General features: G+C 42.9%; 1 protein-coding gene across 6 annotated transcripts in view; it reads right to left on the reverse strand.

Annotated features, from left to right (window-relative positions):
• Positions 1–138: 138 nt before the first annotated feature.
• The window catches only part of LOC103475444 (mitogen-activated protein kinase kinase kinase kinase 4), a 36,286-nt gene continuing 17,940 nt past the window's right edge, over positions 139–18,484 (reverse strand). The window contains exons 5-32 of one of the 6 annotated variants that reach the window (XM_081616484.1): positions 18,305–18,415; positions 17,947–18,037; positions 17,740–17,870; positions 17,595–17,649; positions 17,436–17,514; positions 16,244–16,419; positions 16,085–16,157; positions 15,787–15,997; positions 15,538–15,699; positions 15,341–15,427; positions 14,014–14,418; positions 13,018–13,170; positions 12,368–12,637; positions 10,851–10,939; positions 9,798–9,922; positions 9,581–9,675; positions 7,626–7,804; positions 7,272–7,380; positions 6,248–6,550; positions 4,380–4,497; positions 3,763–3,933; positions 3,536–3,679; positions 3,313–3,447; positions 3,082–3,182; positions 2,803–2,952; positions 2,566–2,725; positions 2,346–2,485; positions 139–2,213 (exon numbers count right to left, since the gene is read on the reverse strand). In XM_081616484.1, coding sequence (XP_081472610.1) covers positions 2,130–2,213; positions 2,346–2,485; positions 2,566–2,725; positions 2,803–2,952; positions 3,082–3,182; positions 3,313–3,447; positions 3,536–3,679; positions 3,763–3,933; positions 4,380–4,497; positions 6,248–6,550; positions 7,272–7,380; positions 7,626–7,804; positions 9,581–9,675; positions 9,798–9,922; positions 10,851–10,939; positions 12,368–12,637; positions 13,018–13,170; positions 14,014–14,418; positions 15,341–15,427; positions 15,538–15,699; positions 15,787–15,997; positions 16,085–16,157; positions 16,244–16,419; positions 17,436–17,514; positions 17,595–17,649; positions 17,740–17,870; positions 17,947–18,037; positions 18,305–18,415 — 4,107 coding nt within the window. In that variant the 3' untranslated portion in view covers positions 139–2,129. The other 5 variants (XM_081616471.1, XM_081616488.1, XM_081616476.1 and 2 more) reach the window with 5 other exon arrangements.

Consider the following 18,484-nt stretch of genomic DNA (forward strand, 5'->3'; position numbering starts at 1 on the left):
AGTTACTTGCAATCAAAAGTACATAAAAGCCACTTCTTACTTGTCCTAAGCAAGCTCTAGTTTAAGTATTTTTTTGCACCATCAGAAACCTAGACATTTACAGAAAAATTAATGTTTTACGAAATAATGACAGCTCTGTAAATCACTTCTGATTTTATTCAATGGAGGAAAAAAAGACTTTCAGTAAAACACAGTAATCCCCATAGCACACACAGAGAGGACATAAATTAGAGGCACGGCAGAGTGATGTTTAAGGGAAAACGTGTCACCTGGGTATTGGAAAACATCTTCTGCCACACAGCCAGCGGCCTACTGTGCACTGCGAAGGATGCAGAGGAATCAAGTGAAATGACACTGTGGACTTATTGAGCAGAAGTTGATTATCCCTGCACAGAAACGTCTAAATGATAATACAAAAAGGGTTACAAAATACAAAACGGGGGGAGTCTAGCCTAAAAATAAACCATAAATATTCATACTGACACACACTGGTTTTAAAAAAAAAAGCAAAGCAAAAGGAAAAACATCTGCTTCTGTAAACATTTCGAACATAAGGTGTGCATTACAATTTAAAAACCACTGCAGTCGCATACTTATCTGTAGAGAAATGTCAGAAACAAAGACTACGTTAAAAAAAATTGATCTGAAGTGGTTCTGTAACACTGCTGTGAGAACGAGTGATTTCATCAGCCCAAGACTACAAAAAAAAGCACCTAATATTAATCCCGTCACCCTCAGACGCACCTGAAGGCACCGTCTGACAGCAAAGACTGCTAGGAAGTTGTGTTGTATGAATGAAAGCAGAGATGCATTTGAACTGTGGAAAGGGAGGGGAAGTGAAGTGAAGAATGGGCTTCAGATATGACAAGTAAAACATTTGTTTTGGTTTGGATGCCTTTTGATCTGGACATGATTATGTAAACAACCAAGTGTCATTAAAAAGAGGTCCAAGATTTGGGTGACATGGCTGGTTTTAGGAGTTCCAGCAGTACACAACATCCAAATGTCTTCAGGGTTTAGCTCCAATTTTAAAATCGACGGGGAACCCTTCTAAGGCAACCGTAAAGCTACAGATGAAGCCTGAAACAGGTAAACGCCCCGATTGTGCAGAGAGACGACGAGTCGATTCTTATTCCCTTTTTCCAGCCCGTCATCCTGCTAATCCTGCATGCTAATTCACAGTTTAACCCTAGCCCTACTTGGAACTAATATAAAAAGAAAATAAAAACAAACAGGATATGTCACATTTCTGGATGTGTTTACTTTGTGTGTTTTTATATTTCCAGTAGAAAAAAAAACAAAAAAAAGACGAAACCTGACGACAGCAGTCAAACCGAACACTTCATGAGAAAGTTAGAGCCCTAAAAATATTACAGATTGAGGATAAATAGTGTGGATTTTTCCTTTACAGCTCGTCTGATGTGTCCTGCTTTGTTGCCGTTTATTTATATGCAGCAAGTCACATCCAAAATATACAGTGTATTTAAAAACAAAAACAATTGGGTGTAATTTTGCGCCATGACGTCACCAACAGGGATACTGTCAAAACATAACTTACAGCACAATGAGGCAAAGTGGTAAAAGTGACTGGAAAACCTGCGAGAGTCTGTAGTTAGTATGTACAAGCTGCTGATCCTGTACCCTGTGTTTAACAGATAAATCAAAGGTCCCTATAGGAGTTTTCACTTTAAGGCGAACAAAGTGAAGACGCAGATTCGCACGTCAAGCACCGATCAGAGGGGAGGACTGGAGTTGTTCAGAAACATGCTCGACAGGGAGGTCAACAGCTACACAAGTTCTGGCACATCAAGTTTTGTTTTCCCAAACAGCAAGAGCTGTCTTCTGTCGACCCCTCCGGACAATTTGCTAATTACATACGAGTTTTACTGTGACACAAAAAGAAATCGATTACCATTGTTCCCTCGGTGGAGTTGGAGGAAAGCGCGCAGGGCAGCGAGGCGACTAGACCTAAAGGTGACAAACCCCAACACGCCTCCATTCGCTCCCGCTTTATTTTCATGATTACAGTCCAAACTGCGGTTGGGATTTGCCTGAGTGTGTGACAGGGAGCTCCTCCAGGTCAGGCTCAGGACGGGCTCGTCTCCGTCGTCGGCTCGTCGCCTCGTTGGCTACCAGCTCATAAGGGAGGAGCGTCCCAGGGTCATAAAGTACACCTGGCTGGCGCCGCCTTGACGCACAGAGGCGAAAAAGACCTTAAAAAAAAAAAAAAAAAAAAGATGTTTTGGGTGGAACAAAAGATACAGACACCAAAAAGTACTGACCACAAGAGACATGCTACTATTTTATAATATGCCAAGTTAAAAAAAAAAGCATTTCATTCTGACCTTGTCATTCCTCTCGCAAAGAAATTTAAGTCTCTGGGCTCTTTTGTGCATAAAGACGCCGTCCAGGTGCCCCGTCTCCACTGAGCGGATCTCGATGGCCTTCTCCCCCCAGCCCATTATCTGGTTTGACCTAATGTAGGCTGCAGCAGAACAAGGAGCACGTTACCTTCATGAGCCCATGATCAATTTGTTTAGTTTCCGTTTAGGAATGCCTCCTTACCCACTGACGTCGGCATTTCTCCCCACTGCAGCACCACGTCCTTGGTTATGCGCCCGTAGGTGTTCACGTAGACGCCCTCGTCCTCGTAGCACACCAGCAGCTCGATGCCGTCCGTGTTGGGGAGGATGATGATGGCGTGGCACTGAATGTTGGTCTGGATCTGGAGAAACGGAGAGTCAGGCGGTAAAGAGCGGAAAACGACACCGTGGGCTTCACGGTCCGGGCCCGAACGCTTACATGTGTGGGCAGGTAGATGTCGTAGACGGCGCCGGAATCCACGTCGACGGCATGGAAGCCTGAGCAGGAGCCGTAGATGACCTTTAACCTCTGGCCCTCCTCCACGGTCAAGTCAACCAGCAGAGGCTTGTGCACGAGGTCTCCGAAAGACTAAAGACCAGCCAGGTGCGTGTTAGATTCAGAGATGTTTTCAGTGTCGGGTTGTAATTTGGCAAAATGTAAAAGTTTCATGTGGTAAAAATCCTTTGACTAGAAAACTGAATCCGTCATGCTCCTTACTTTGAATGCCATGAATTTATGGTAGGGTTTGGGAGCCCAGGCGTACACTTCCACAGAGTTCTTCAAGGCCAACACCAAAAACTTAATCCTCTCGTATTTCACTGCAATGTTCAGGGAAAAAAAAAAAAAAGAAAAAATTTCAGGTAATCATCTAAGATGATTTCTGGTTCACAAATAAGATTGAAATAAATATAATGTACTCATAAAATTTAAAGAAACGACAAAACATACCGACTTTGTAGTGGACGCAGCCCTCGAGGTCGCCCACGTTCACCCAGCCCTGCTTCTTCTCCACTTCAGGGTCGTTGTGCAAAATCTTGTTCCTGAGCCACGACAGGTAGTAAACTCGCAGCTTGTTCTTTTTACCTGAAACAGCCCAGAGCAGAACCGTAGAACCGGCTTTGCATAGAAAATACAGAGATTCTGAATTTGGAAATCCGTGTGCAGTCCTCACCCGATATGGTGACCAGAACGTTGAGTCCCTCCAAGACGTCCATCTGTTGGATGCGACGCCGGTTTATCAGCGGGTAGACTTTCCCCTGACCGCTTCGGTCCAGGAGCATCAGCCCGCTCTCTGTCCCGACCAGCAGGTTCACTCCTGAAGCAGACACAGGACAACAAAGTCAATCAGCTCCTATTTCTGGATTTTTTTAATTTATTTATTTTTATTTTAAATCCTACCCCAGAGTGCTGCACACAGGATCTCAGAGTTGAACCTCTTCTTGTACTTGCGGATCTCTGGAGTGTCGCTCGGTGGGCGCGTGTTGACGGGGTTGACGTTGACCACCGATCCTTTACGGGACGGGTCAGACCTCAGTGGGTCAGCGAGCCGACCTTCTTGACCAAATCCAGCTGGAAGAGGCGGACAGAAGCAGTTCTGGTTGGACTTTTTTTTTTTTTTAAATATACAACACTCTCAATCTAAAAAAAACTCCCTGCGATTAGGAGCCAATATGTGAAAAAGGCTTTAAAATAAACCTGACTTTATTTGTAGATGCTTAATACGACATAAAAATATTTTTATTAAACATTTCTTGCCATTTTAAGACTTCTAGATGCCAAACAGAAACATGTCTTATACTGTACATAGTAGTATGGAGGAAGATTTTCCAAATATTCATCCAATATTTATAGGTGTGTAGTAAAACTAATGAGAGTTTTAGATGGGGAAAAAAGCACTAAAATAGTTGAAAGTATAAATATAGTTTTAGTTGCTTTTATTTTAAAGGGTAAACATAACTGAGCATTTAAAAATAATACACAGTCTGTTTCAATATTTCCCAAAATGGCCGCCTCACCCATGTTGTTAAGGGAGCTGCCGCTGGATGGAGAGATCTGAAGAAGACGAGGGTCAATGAAGGGTGTGAACGATGAAGAGGACTTGTGTTTGGACATGGAGTTGTTCTCTGACTGGGACTGGAAGATATTTGACATTAAGAAAGAAACAAGAGTTTTAAAAGGGAAAGCAGCACTGAAGGCTTCAACCTTCAGAAATAATTAGAAAAAGCTGGAAGAGAGTTTTGAAAAGTGCGTCTGAAATTAAATCACACTAAACTTTTCCTGTTTTTACATTTAGCAAATCTTATATACTTAATGTCAGAATAATGAGATTTTTAACATTAAAATGTAATGATAGTCATTATGGCCAACTTAAATTTCAGCAGGAAAAATATCTGAGTGAATTTGCAAACTTTAATCTTGCTGTTTATGCACACAAAAGAAAGTCTTCTCCCTGAAAGGCAAGATAGCTGCAACTTCCATTGATGTTGTGCTTTTGTGTGGGTTTTCTTAAAACGGATGGAAGTGGCTAAATTATGTCGTTGTCTTTGACATTTAGCAAATAGAAATAATTCTGTTGATTCTACCTAAAACGGGAAAAGTTTAGCCAGATTTAAAGTCAGATGGCGAGAACAACAAGGTTGTTTCTTTTTGCACACCATCAATAAATTCTTACAAAACCACTTCAAGCTGAACTTTGTCGACATAAATGGGCAGTAAAACACATTTAAACAAACGGATCACGTGCAGAATGTTAGTTTTTCAGAGACGGGCGGGAGAAGAAACGTTTTAAACGAAAAACGGACGACAAGAACTGAGCTGAAGGAAATTAAAGTCTTTCCAGACGCAGGCCGCTGTGATTTGTTAGAGGAAAAAAAGATTTCTTTAATCACAAGAAATGCAAGTCATTCTAGTCGGAATCGTCCCGCCGTCGTTAATCCAAAGATCCGGTTTAGTTCCCGCCATGTTGTGGCCACATTCTGCTAGCTGGAGGCACCGATGTTAGCGGCGGTTTGATAGGGTGGATTGTGGAGCAGGAGAGAAGAAATAATGCAGGAGCTCAGGGATTAAAACCAGGTGTCAGTGGAGTCAGACGGAGGCGAAAGTGAAGCCAGGAGGATGCAGACAGGAACCAACAGCCAAGGACTGCACAGTCGGTATAGACGGGATCAGATGTGTGCGCGGTGTCTGTAAATTATCTTGTGTTACTAGGCCTGGGCAATACAGTTTAAAATAAAATTGGACATTTTTCCCTTACCGGATTCAATTTAAAAAAAAAAAAAATCTTGCTTTATTTCTAAAAGCAGCTTATATTTCAACCATCCCTTCTGTGAGCTGTGCAAGAGAGTTTTAGGGTCACGCTAGGAGAATTTTTGTTAAATTGTGAGAATATAATCATAACATTAGCAGAAATTCAGACACAGTTTTAACAGAAGAATGTCATAAAGGTTGTTTTAATGAGTACAAAGCTTAAATAATTAATTTAATAAATTCTCTAAAATTTATTCTGTAGACATTGAGACTCCATTCTTGAAACATTATGATTATTTCCTCTATTTAAAAAATTATATTTTGTTGTAGAGTTGACCTGAATTCAAAGTTCAAACAGAAACTCCTCTCAAACAAGATGGCCGCCCTGGGTGTGCTGACATCACTCAACTATTGAAATCCAAAAATTGCTTAAAAAAATAAATAAATCCTGATTTTTTTCCCCCAAAAAACTAAATCTTTAAAAACAAATAATTTGATTAATTGATAAAAAACTGATTCACCCCCCAGTCCTAGTTTTAAATGTTTAGATGAACACAACCTCTCCACATCTGAGCCCGTTTATTCCCAAACCGTCCGCTCCTTGTTTGTTTGCCTCTGTGGTGTGAGGGCGACATACCTCGATGGCAGTGAGCTCGTCCAGGGGAATCTGTGAGCACATTCCAGGACTGGCCTGGCTAGAGGATGACTGGAAGGAGGAAGAGGAGGAGGACGAGGAGCAGGGAGACATGGACATGGAGATGGAGGAAAGGATGGCTGCAGAAGAGGAAGGGGAGTGATGGCTCTGCTGGATAAGGTCGGGCAGGTGGTGAATGCGGCCCGGGAAGCCGTTTTTCTCCGGGAAGCCCTGACTGGGGCCAGAGCCGGGCGAGGAAGAGGAGGAAGATGAGAGACTGACCAACCGCTTTGTGTCAGCTGTGCTCTGGAAGCAAGAACAGGCACACTTGGGCTCGAGCAAGCAGGTGGAGAGGAAGAGGAGCTGCAGGGTTCAGGGCGTTGCAACTTTTTATCCAGACGCAAAAGTATTCACACCCAGTCTGCAATCGATTAGTATTTCTTAAAATTTACTGAATTGTGTTGCAGTTTTGTGTTTACTATTTGAAATAATTATATTTATTGACACAATCTGTGTCCTTCTTTTGTTTAACCTTTGTTTTTAGCAAGACAACAGATGAAAAACAGTCTTTTGGATAATTATGGCACGTTTTCAGAAATGTTAAGCCAAACCAAGCTGATAGTCATATTTCACATATGTTAGAATGGCCTAGTTAAAGTCCAGACCTAAAACCAATTGAGATTCTGAAAATTCCGGCTTCACAGATGCTCTCCATTCAGTCCAAATTTGGTTGTTGTTTTTGGGTGAAATGTGGCAAAATATGAAAAAGTTCAAAGGGTGTGAATACTTCAGCAAATTATTGCATAATACAGTCGTTCATCTTCGAAGAGCAACACCACCGGTTGCAAACGCAAGCTGCATTTTAACAACAAGATCAGTAAAGGTGGAACATCACAACACAGTCAACATGCAGCAAAACGAGGCAGAGAGGAGAATGAACAACACGGAGCCTGGGCCGAGAAAATGAAAACTGGATTTTTGTCAAATTAAAACTTGTTTTTTTGCTTCAGTCGGGAAGGTTTTCTACCTGTCTGATGACCAGGGTGCCGTCTTTGGAGGGGGTGGTGGCTTGTTCGCTCTCCAGGTCTTCCACCAGCATGGTCTTAGCTGAATCTGTCTCTCCGTTGCTCAGCCTCCTGGCAGGGGGTCAGAGGAGGGTTAGGACCATTCAGCTCAGTTTGGGTTTACTGAGCTTCCAGACTCAACTTTCCAGTTTCCAGTCCTTCGTGTTCATTTTAAATATCTGAAATACTAAAGTTTACTTTGAATTTATGATGGATATTTGTGTAGTCTGCAGTTTTTCAATATGGAACCTGGAAAAAAAACTGATACAAGGAATACAAGAAAGAACATTTCCTGTTGGGGAAACACTTTGACTCACCCCGTCCTGGAGTCCTCGGCTCCTGAGGTGGACTCCTCTCCGGCCTCCTGGTCCACCTCCTCCTCGTCCTCCTCGTCCGTGGTGCCGGAGTCGTCGCTCGATGAGGAGTAGTCGGTCACCTTGTGAGGAGGCCGCACGTCGTCCACCGCACGCAGCTCCTTGGCCAGAGCGGTCAGGTCCTGCAAGGATAGATTAAAGACTCTTTCATTTGAACGGTGTTAAAGCATCTGAAGCCAAAGCCACACCGATTCCTCATCGCTTTCTACAAGTTGGCAGAGATCTTTAGGGAGAGAGGCGTCAAGAATTGACAAAGAAAAGTCGCAATGAAGGAACAAAGGAAGAAAGCAAGGGAATAAAAGGAAGGACTGGTGAGTAATAAGGAGAGTTTACTGCATTTCTAGGTTCAAACAGGTTGTTTAGAGACAAACCCAGGCTTGGAGTCAGTAAAAATGTCACCAGGATGCATTGAGACTGTCCTAGTAGCATGTAATCAGGAACCTCATGATGCCGTTTTATAAGGTCAACCACAAGCAGGGAAAGGGACGTTTTCCCGACATGCTCGACAAAACAAACGGGCTGCAATCTGATCCGACAACAAGGTCAGGTGAGATTAGGAGTCGCTCTGACGTGTAGAGAAGCAGCAGGAGTGTGTCTGCATTCAAATCCAGATTCAGGAAGCTGCAGCTGAGGGTTAACCTGCTTTGTGTTGATGGCGAGCGGTGAACAGGAGGAAGTGGCAGGCATGAGAGAAGCTGCTGCATCGTCATCATCATTCACATTTACTGGTGCAATGCAGGGAGTGGAGTGAAGGTGCGGTCATAATGGGTTCCTACACATCGTTCATGGAAATATGTTGAACTTTCCCAAACTTTGGTTTCCGGAGCTCCCAGTCCTTTGGGATCATTTTAAAATTTAAAAATAAGTTTGCTGTGAAATATGGCCGATATTTCTACACTCGACAGAATCCGACAAATCAGAGACTGGAAGGAAACAAAGGAAGGAAGGGAAAATTAAAGAAAGAGAACAAAGGACAAGAAAAGGGACGGAAGGATGTAGGACACAAGGAAGGAAGGAAACAGTAAGGGGAAGGACATACAGAAGGAAAGGAGAAGGGACAACAGCAGCTAACAAAATGGGAAAAGAAATAAAGTCTGTAAAAACGCATATTTTTCCGAGTTTATTTAAATTTTTCCCATATTTACCCCAAACTCAAAAACTCAGGTAGAAAATCTAAGCTTTTCCAAAGTGTGTAGGAACCCTGAGCATAACAAGGATGTGATGATGACGCAAACGCGTGAACGACGCTTACCATGTCACCCTGGGTTGGAAAATTAAGAGTGGCAGAAAACAGAGGGCAAGAGAAAAATAAAAACAGGTTCCAGCTGTTCACCATCAAGTGTGCAATCAGGATTTTGATTTTCCTGTCAGTTTTGATCAACTTCTGGACATCGGAGCAGTAAAAACCAGGCAGAGGAAACACTTTGACTCCTACAATCTGCACTGAATTCAGGGAACTTTGTTAGAAAATTCCAGACTTTGGTTTCAAAGACTTATGAAATTTGGACAGTAAAATACAGTAAAAGTAAAAATTCAGTTCTTTTGTTTTTTTTTGTCTTTCAGATAAAAAACAAAACAAAAAAAACATTCAGATGGTTTAATCCGTTTTGTTTTTCTGTTCATATCTAGATGTGGAAAATCAAATAAATTCTACACCATCCAAAGCATTTCTTGTAGATTATTTTCCTTTTTCTAAAACACTGATCTCTGATATTAAATTTTTTTCTTGGAAAAAGCAATCAACCTATTTAGATCATGAATTATTTGTTTATGATCTAAATATAAATAAATCAACAAAAAGATTGCTTCATTTTTCACATTTTTATCTTTCACATGAGAAATAAAGTTGGGAAAATTGACACGTTTTTTGAAAGTTTTTATTGAGATTGAGAACTTACAGCTGGTCGAGTGGGCCTGGAGGAGTTCTTCTCTTCTTGTTTTTTTGGGATGTTTTCCGGACGCTGCAGAGGCGAGCCTTCAGATTTAGACGAAGCTTTATGAAAACAAAACGGCATTAGTGAGGAGGAGAAACGCAACACGGACAGAGGCTGTTTTTAATCTTGTAGCCGTTTGTTAGTAAAGTATGTGAAATGTGTACAGTACCAGGCGACTCACAACGTGGCCTGAAGCGGTCACCCGGACTGGCCTGGGAGCTGGCGTTGGAGCCCGAGGAGCTGCCGCTGCCGGGCCGAGACTGCAGCTTCTCCACTCTGTCCCACAGGGGGCGCTGCTCCACATTACTGCGACGCAAAAAAAAGTCAACGGCACAACCTGAAGTAAACCGTCTACAATAAATGTATGTGCCCCTGTGTTATTCAGCAGAGCGTCATGGTGCAGTTCTGCTTGACAAATCAAGTGAGTTATGGTGACATGACATGATGATTGATTATTACTCAGCCACCCTCTGGTTATCAAGAATGGCTTGTAAATGAAACCTCTCACAGTACCTTGCAAAACTATGGCAAGGCAGTGAACTTTTCACATTTTATCAGGTAACAGCAATAACTTGACAAATACAATAAACTTGATTGTATTTTGAGATTTGAAGTCATAAACAGACACTATTTCGACATGAACATGTTAACCACTGTGCTACCAAGCACTTTTAAAAGGTCTGATTCTTTTTCTGTTTTCTGAGTTTAGCCATAAAAACAAAAGAAACAAAAAGAAACCCTGGCTTCAAAATCCAACATGGCTGGCAGGTTTTGAAAATGTGGTAATAACCAGTTTACTTGCACTTCTGTGGCTCAATTGTTCAAAGGTTAAAACATCTGAGAAGTACATCATTAAAGGTGTGTAATGCTAATTGTAGTCGGCCTCTTCGTTTTTATCTTTGAACTAGGATCTGGGTGAAATGTCAAAGCCAACTTGAATGCGTTCCAGTTCAAGCCTCAGAAAAATGCCGCTAGTTTCTGGTTCTTTGTTGGCTTCTTTTGTTGGTTGTTAACGGTATATTCCGACAGAAACAATTATATATATATATTTTTTTTATTTATTTTTTTTTTTTGTCTGATTGTATTAGCTCAACCTCACAGTTCAGCGGAAAAATAACACCTTTAACGTGGAAAACAAATAACTTCTACATTTTCTGTACATTTTAGATTAGTCTTGGTGAAAATGTAAAATAATTGCTCATGGTTGGATAAATGAAAGTTGTCCGTCACTGACCTGCCAACGCTCCTCTGGTTGGGCTGAGACGGCAGCGGGGACTCTCTGCGAGACAACACAGGAGACCTGGATGTTGTCCTCACTGGTACCTGTCAGAGACAGACAAAGGCGTTTCCGATAAATATTTCATTTCGCTTCTGTTGTCACAAATTAGAAAGAATTTTAAAACTTTACACACAAACATACAATGCTGTGAAGAAGTGCTGCTGCCTCGCAAAATACGGCCATTTTGCTGAGCTTAGAGCAGCCCCACACACATCTTTCTTATTGCTTATATCATGAACTTTGACCTTAGTTGAGTGAAGTGAGGTGTGCAGATGTTCCCTTTAATAGATGAAATTACAATTTGAAAGTATTTTTTTTTCTCGCATTTATTTAAATTTGATTTTACCAGAGGTGGGTAGAGAATCCAAAAATTTTACTTCAGTAGCAAGCAAAATTTCTCAGTATGAGAAAGTAAAAGTAAAAAAAATGGATGTCCAAGAAATTACAAGAGAGTAAAAAAGTATTTGGTAAAAAAAAAAGGTTTTGATTATTTTAAGGACCGAAATCAGAATAATTTAAACAACAACAATACTTTATAATACTCAAGTAAAACTAGAAATTACAATGTAATAAAACTACTGCTACCTTTTCAAAAAGTTACTCAAGCAAATATAAGTGGTTACCACCCTACTCTGGATTTGACGTTGAAGGGAAGACACTTTACCAACAGCATTGTGTATCTGCACCAGAAAAAGTCTTGAGTAGGCCTGTCACAATAACAAATTTTGCTGAGCGATTAATTGTCTAAAAAAATTATTGCGACAAACAATAATATTGTTCAAGACCTTTTGACACTGATTTCATGGAAATGACTAATAATTCATGTGATTTCCTGCCATAGATAGATACACTTTATTTTCAAAAGAACACATAACACTGGAACTGATAAACTAAATGAACAAAACAACCAAAAACAAAAATAAAATGCATTCTCAGTCTCCATTAACAAAAAGCGTACTTGAATAAAAGCTAAGCAACATAAAGCGAAAGTGGATATAAATACTGCATTCAACCAAAAGAGTGCAGATTATTAAGTCTGTATACTATATTGCCCTTGATGGGCACATCCGGCTACCTAGGCAGGAAGAGACGATAAAGCCGATAATTAAAATGAGGTCGATAGGTTTAATTTATCGTGCGATTAATTGATTTATCGTTTATCGTGACAGGCCTACTTGAGAGTGAGAAAATAAAAGTAAAATGAGAAGAAGAAAAGCAACCCGTTCACTATGACGTAATGAGCAACACATGAGCCCTTTAAGCCATCTGAGTCATAAAGTCCTTTGTAGTGACTGGGTTTTGTTACTTGAAGATTCAATTCTAATGCATTTTATGAGTTACTTCTGCTGTGACTAAAACGAGATTAAACAAACAAAGGCAGACGGAAAGAGTGAAGGACGATGTGAGAGGAGGAGGCCAACGGTGAGGGGAGGAGGGGAGTGGGATAAGAGCGGCCCTCGCCAGCTCCTTACCTTGGGAGGAACCTCCTCGCCGCTGGTCTGGCGTTCGAGCCGGGTCTGGGCCTGGGGGTGGTGGAGGGGAGGTTGGGGTTGGGGGTCAGGGCGTACAGGCAATGGGTGGTGGTGATGGTGTGGGTCCTGGGAGCGCAGGTGAAGCTGTGCAAAGCTAGAGCTCACGCCGCCAGACTCGCTGAAGGACTGGGAGCGAGAGACCACCGGCGGAGGAGGAGAGGGGGCCGCACTGTTGCTGCTCTTTAGAGCAGCCAGGTGGGACCACTGGACCTTTTAGGGAGTGAGGAAGAGGAGGGGAAGCGAAACAAGCAGACAACACAAGTGAGACACGAGGGGAAGATGCGTGAGGTTTAGCACCTGTGTGTGCTTTGGTAGATACACATGCAGACGGCAGACACGGAACAACACAAAACAATGCGTCCCTTGTTTAAATAAGGCTTCGTTTGTTGCATTTCTTTGGCTCGAATTTGCTTTCGTTTCCGACCAGTCCCCTTAATAAACCTTCAAGTTCGGTTCAGTTGCATATAACGCCAACTTGTGTTGTTGAAAATACTCAGAAAAGATTTCCAAGCAGGAAAACTCAAATTATTCCAATTAAACGTCAATTATAAGAGTATGGAGGAGGAGTAGGAGGAGGAGGAAGGAGTTACCTGAGGCTCCATGGGTCGGTGCATGGCGGAGGCCTCCGAAGCCGAGCCGCCGTTGGAGTAAGGTTCAGAGGAGCGGGGAGGCAGAGGGGGCTGCTTGGAAGGAGGGGCGGACTGAGGGGAGCCCTGAATGTTTTTACGGAAACGCTCGTCAGCCTGAGGACGACAAACATAGGATGAAGGCTTGGGGATATTTTAATGGATGAACCAAATCTGACAGAGGAAAAAAAAAACTAGCAGAAAGGAACTACTTCCGAAAGTGACAACAAAGTCAAATATTTACATAAAATGTAGTTCCCATCTCCTTGTCTTCATTTTTTTTAACAAAGGCAACTGGTGAGAAAGATATTAACATGCTGGAAACTCAGAATTAGACACAATGTTTGAACTGCAAAAACACAAAATCACAGGAAGATTATTTTACTTGTAATATGGGAAAAATGTCCTGTTCCCATATCACAGGTAAAATAATCTTCCAGTGGAACTAGCACTTTCTAACCAACATTAAGGAAATGTTTACTTAAAACAAGCTTGCTGAAAATTTACTTGCATATCAGATTTATCTTATTCCAAGTGCACCAAGATATTTGCAAACCATTAATACATTGTAAGATTTTGTGTTTTTGCAGCGGGCAAACAGATGCACATCTGTAAATACAAAAGCCCAAGGTGAAGAAAGTGGACGGTTAAAGACAGACGAGGGGCTCCTTGCAGACGGGACAGGCTCTGCATGTTAGTTTGGGCCTCAGCCGTCTGCATGCATCTGGCCCTTTGGTTACACACAGACAGCCTTTCAGGCAAATTTCAGAGACAGAAACTTTCATCCAGACCAAAAAATTTCTTTACCACCTCGATATACAATATAACAAAAATAAAAACATTAAGGAAACTATTTGTGTGTGTCAGATAGTGCCTCTATAATTGTAGTGTGTGATGGCAAGCAAGTGGAAGCTGAAAAGAGCAGGCAGCAGGGCAGAGAGAGCCAGGGAGGAGGTTCACCTCTCTGATTGGCTGAGGGGGATGAGCGGCAGCCTCCAAACTTTCTGCCTGGGGGGCTTTAGAGTCAGTGGGGGTTTCAGTAACAGGGGGGCTGCTCTCATCACTCCCGTCTTGCTCTGCTAGCTGGGACTTAGCGTCATCTCCGGGGACAACCAGAGGGGCTTTAGCGGACTCGGAAGCAGCGCCGTCAAGGCCCTCGGCTTTAGGGGACGGGGTGTGGGCTCCGTCGGGGGGCAGTGTGGAGGTCTGCGGGGGTTTGCTACGGTCTAGTGGGGGATTTGTCTTGTCGCCAGGCTGCGGTTTGGATTCATGCTGCAGCGACAGCAGGTAGGCCTGCTCCTGCTGCAAGCGCTTATGGAGGCGCTCTGCCTTGCGCTGCTCCTCCAGCTCGCGCCACTTGAACTCCTGTTGCAGAGCGCGGTGGTGGAAACACATGAGCTAATGCCGTTTTGTTTGATTCAGCCTTTATTATAAAACAGATACATGACACAAACTAAAAGAAGTACAAAAACACAAAGTGTCCGTCAATGGAAACCTGAAATTAGGCCGTCAGTATGAGATGCAGTGCTTCTAAATACATCTGCACTCCTTGAACTTTCCCACATTTTGCCTCATGAATGCAAACTTTTATGCATTTCACTGAAACTTTTGTGGGAAAAACTAAAGTGATGCATGATTGTGAAACAGAGTGAAAAAGCTCACACTCAGTTTTCTTTCTTTAATCATAAAAACCTGAAAGGTGTGGAACACTGCAAAACAAATTTTGTAGTCTAGTTTCTAGTGCAAATATCTCAGTACATTTGACAAAACTATCTTACAAGTAACTTTTCAGCACAATATAAAACCTTGTTTAGGTCAATAATGCCTTAATAAAGATTTAAACTAATAGTTCCACAGACGGATTATCTCACTTATAACAAGATGTTTTCCTGCGCTACAAGTGAAAATCTGCCAGTGGAACTAGTAGTTTAAAAAAATTACTATTGAGGCAATATTGACATAAAACAATCTCCTATTTCTTGCTGAAAAGTTACGTGCACTTTAGTTTTTTTTCCTATCTCAGGTGTACTAAGATATTTGCTCTAGAAACGTAAAAAACTGGTGAGATTTTGTGATCTTGCAGTGCATGCCTTTTTCATTCAGCCCCTTTATTCTGATGCTTCTAAATAAAATCCTGGTCAATCAACTTCCTTCAGAAAAAAAGCCAGAATGGGGCATGTTGGGGATTCAAGAAACATCTAAAACCCAGCACACACACTGTTTCACCATAAAGAAATAAATGACAAAGTGAGTGTTGACAGTGTGCATGTGTGTCTGATAAACTGACCAGCAGCATGGCCTGTTCTCGGAGCAGCTGCTCCTGCAGTTTCTCCAGGTGCCGCTGCTCCTCCTCCAGCTGACGCCGGATGTACTCCTGTTGGTCAAACGCAGCACCAGAACAGAAATCATGACTAGAACCTCACGACCCGACTTCTTATCGTCTGATAATTTAGATTAAATTTCCCAGATTATGAATAAACTGACCTGTTCGCGGTCGTTCCTCCTCTTCTCCTCCTCGGCTCGCCGGCGCTCTTCCTCCTCTTTACGCCGGCGATCCATCTCCTCCATTCGCCTCTTTTCCTCCTGCTCCCGCCGGCGCTGCTCACGCTCCTGTTGCCTCCTCATCTCCCGCTCCCGTCTCTGTTGCTGCAGATTAAAAAGCGAAACGTCAACGTTTCCGAGAAGCGACCCAACCCTTCCCGCTCCGCATGTAAAAAACAACAAACATCCAACCTCTTCTAGCCGCCGTCTCTGCTCCTTCTGTTGTTCGATGCGTTTCTGTCTTTCAGCCAGTAGTTGGCGCTTGTACTCCTCCTGCTCACGGAGCTGCTGCTCCTGGAGGAGTTGCTGGTGGCGGAGCGCCTCTGACCGCTCCTTGTTCTCCTGCTGCAGGCGGATGAAGTCGCGCCGCAGAGTCGACTCTCCCGGCACGTTGACGATAGAGCTGCATGTGACGGAGGAGAGGAGAAAACGGTTACGGTTTCTGAAGAAGGGGACGATGTGAGGAGGTGATGAAGTTAGTAGACGGTACCTCGGCTCTCCTTCCTGCTCTGGAGGATCCTCTTCCTCATCCTCACTGCCGCTGTACTCGTATTCGGTTTCATCTGCACCGTAAAACAACATTTTGCTTTAACACGTCAAAATTGTTTTATTCTGAATTGAAGCACTACTTCAACAAACCACGCCTCACCCTTCTCTCCTCTCTTCTTCTTGGTGCGGTCGATGTGGTCTTTGAGCTGGATCCTGACCTGCCGCTCGTTGGGCTGGTCCCGGATGAAGGGATGCTTCAGCAGCTGCTCGGTCGGAGGCCGCTGCGTGTAGTTCTTCACTAGACAGCTCTCGATGAAGCTGAAAAACTTCTTGGACCTGCCGAAAATGCAGAGGAGCATCATGGGAAAGTGAAAACAAGACAGGAGGAGCTGGATGAATATTATGTGCTCGAAGGGGCAAAATGGAAAAAGTTGATAAACCATTATTTCTTAATTGATGAAATAGTCCCAATATCTAGATTGAAACCCGACTGATGAGCTCATCGGCTCGCCATTCCACCACTCGAGCTCTTATTGTCATCATTCTGCTGGAAATATCTCACTCTGAATCAGCTTGAGAAGTAAGCTCGTCACTGATGAGGTTTGTCTTTCGTAGCCACGCTCTGTGTCAGCGTCAGTAAAATGAGACGCAATTTTCAGATAAATTAATTCATATTTGTCATCAGGAAAAGGAAAATTCTTGTAAAATAAAATCATAAGGCAACAATTAATTCCAATTCTGCCTGTAAACCGTAAAACTTACAATGAGACTGAAAAAATTACTTTAGTTGTTTGAACGATTCCCCCTAAACTAGAGCTGGACAACAACAGGATGACACAAGGATGGTGAAATTGTGTTATTTTGCACAAGTGAAAATATATTGGAACAGTTCCTTTGGTATTAAAGCGCAGCAACTCCCAACACATCTGTGAGCTCATTCTAAATAACCTTTCGTCATATGTGAGCCATGAACATCCTCATCACTCCTACAGCTTCCTTAAATTACTTGAAACTTAAATCACACCATGGAGCAATCAATTTGTGGTATGTAACCAAAAAAATGTAAGATCTAGAGTCGAGAGGAGAAAAAATCTGGGTTGTTTCTGCTGCCAAGAGAGGCTGCCAGGACAGGTGCAGCACAGATGTTCAGCTCGGCACCAATGTGTTTGGATCTAAGCCTCTGTGGCTGCCTGAGATAAAAATCTGACTGCACATAAAAAGAGAAAGCAACGAAAGCTTCACCGTGAGTTGAAACAAGCTAAATTTAAGATGTCAGCATGAAAGTGGATTGGAAGGGATACAGAAATAATCACCAAGACAAACTAAAGACGTCAGATTTACGTGAAACTCACCATTTTTTGGATTTGAGCCTCGGAGGAGGGTTTCTTGGGATGAGGAAGAGCGCTCGCATGGGGTGCATGTCGCAAAGCGCTGCAAGGCAAGTCGTAAACTCGTTAGGAATCAAAGAAATCAACAGGTAAAATAAATAAAGCTGCAAAACAAAAACTCACGCGGCGCGCCCTCCGCCATCTCGATTGCGGTGATGCCGCAGGACCACAGATCGCTCTGCGACACAGCAAAACATTCCCATGAAGCAAACCCGGACAGGTGCATGGACACATCAACAAGGACACAATGTGAGCGCCCGACCCTTACCCGGTAATCATACGTGGCATCTGGGTTCTCGTCGCAAGCGATGACCTCCGGGGCCATCCAATACGGAGTCCCGATGAATGTGTTTCTCCTCCCGACTGTCCGATCCAGCTGGGCGCTCACACCGAAATCCACTGAAGAGGAAGTGGCGTGAAGACCAGTGGGATACGACTACGTAGGGTTATTGAAGTGTGCAGATGTCGAACTCACCCAGCTTCACTTCGGCGTTCTCAGTCAGCAGGACGTTCTGGCCTTTGATGTCACGGTGGATCACATGGTGGGCGTGTAAGTGGGCCAAACCCTGAGGAAGGTAGACAGGTTACATTGGTGATGGGAAAAAAATAAATAAATAAACAGGCAATCTGAAAAGGAAAGAGCTGAAAAGTTTAATGAATTAATTGACTACTGAAATAATCAAGTAGTGAGACTCAAAAAAAGGCAATTTGCTGAAAGAAAAGACACATTCAGAGCAGTAATTAAGCCAAAACTGCACAAAACACATATTTTTGAAATAGAAATTAGTTTCCTTAATATGATGCTGCAACCAAATGATATAGAAGAAGCTTACTCTAAGAATCTCTCTGGAAATATAGGCAATCCAGTCTTCCTTCAGCTGGTTTCCCTTTGTGTTCTTCACCAGGTCTGTGATCGAACCAGCACCACAAAACTCCATCACCAGCTGCAAAAACACACATCATCAGAGGACACCAGACAACAACATGAACTATGTGATCCAGGAAGGCAGCAG

This window comes from Poecilia reticulata, chromosome 2 (genome assembly GCF_904066995.2).
Source record: "Poecilia reticulata chromosome 2, P_reticulata-male-v2, whole genome shotgun sequence".
NCBI lineage: Eukaryota > Metazoa > Chordata > Actinopteri > Cyprinodontiformes > Poeciliidae > Poecilia > Poecilia reticulata.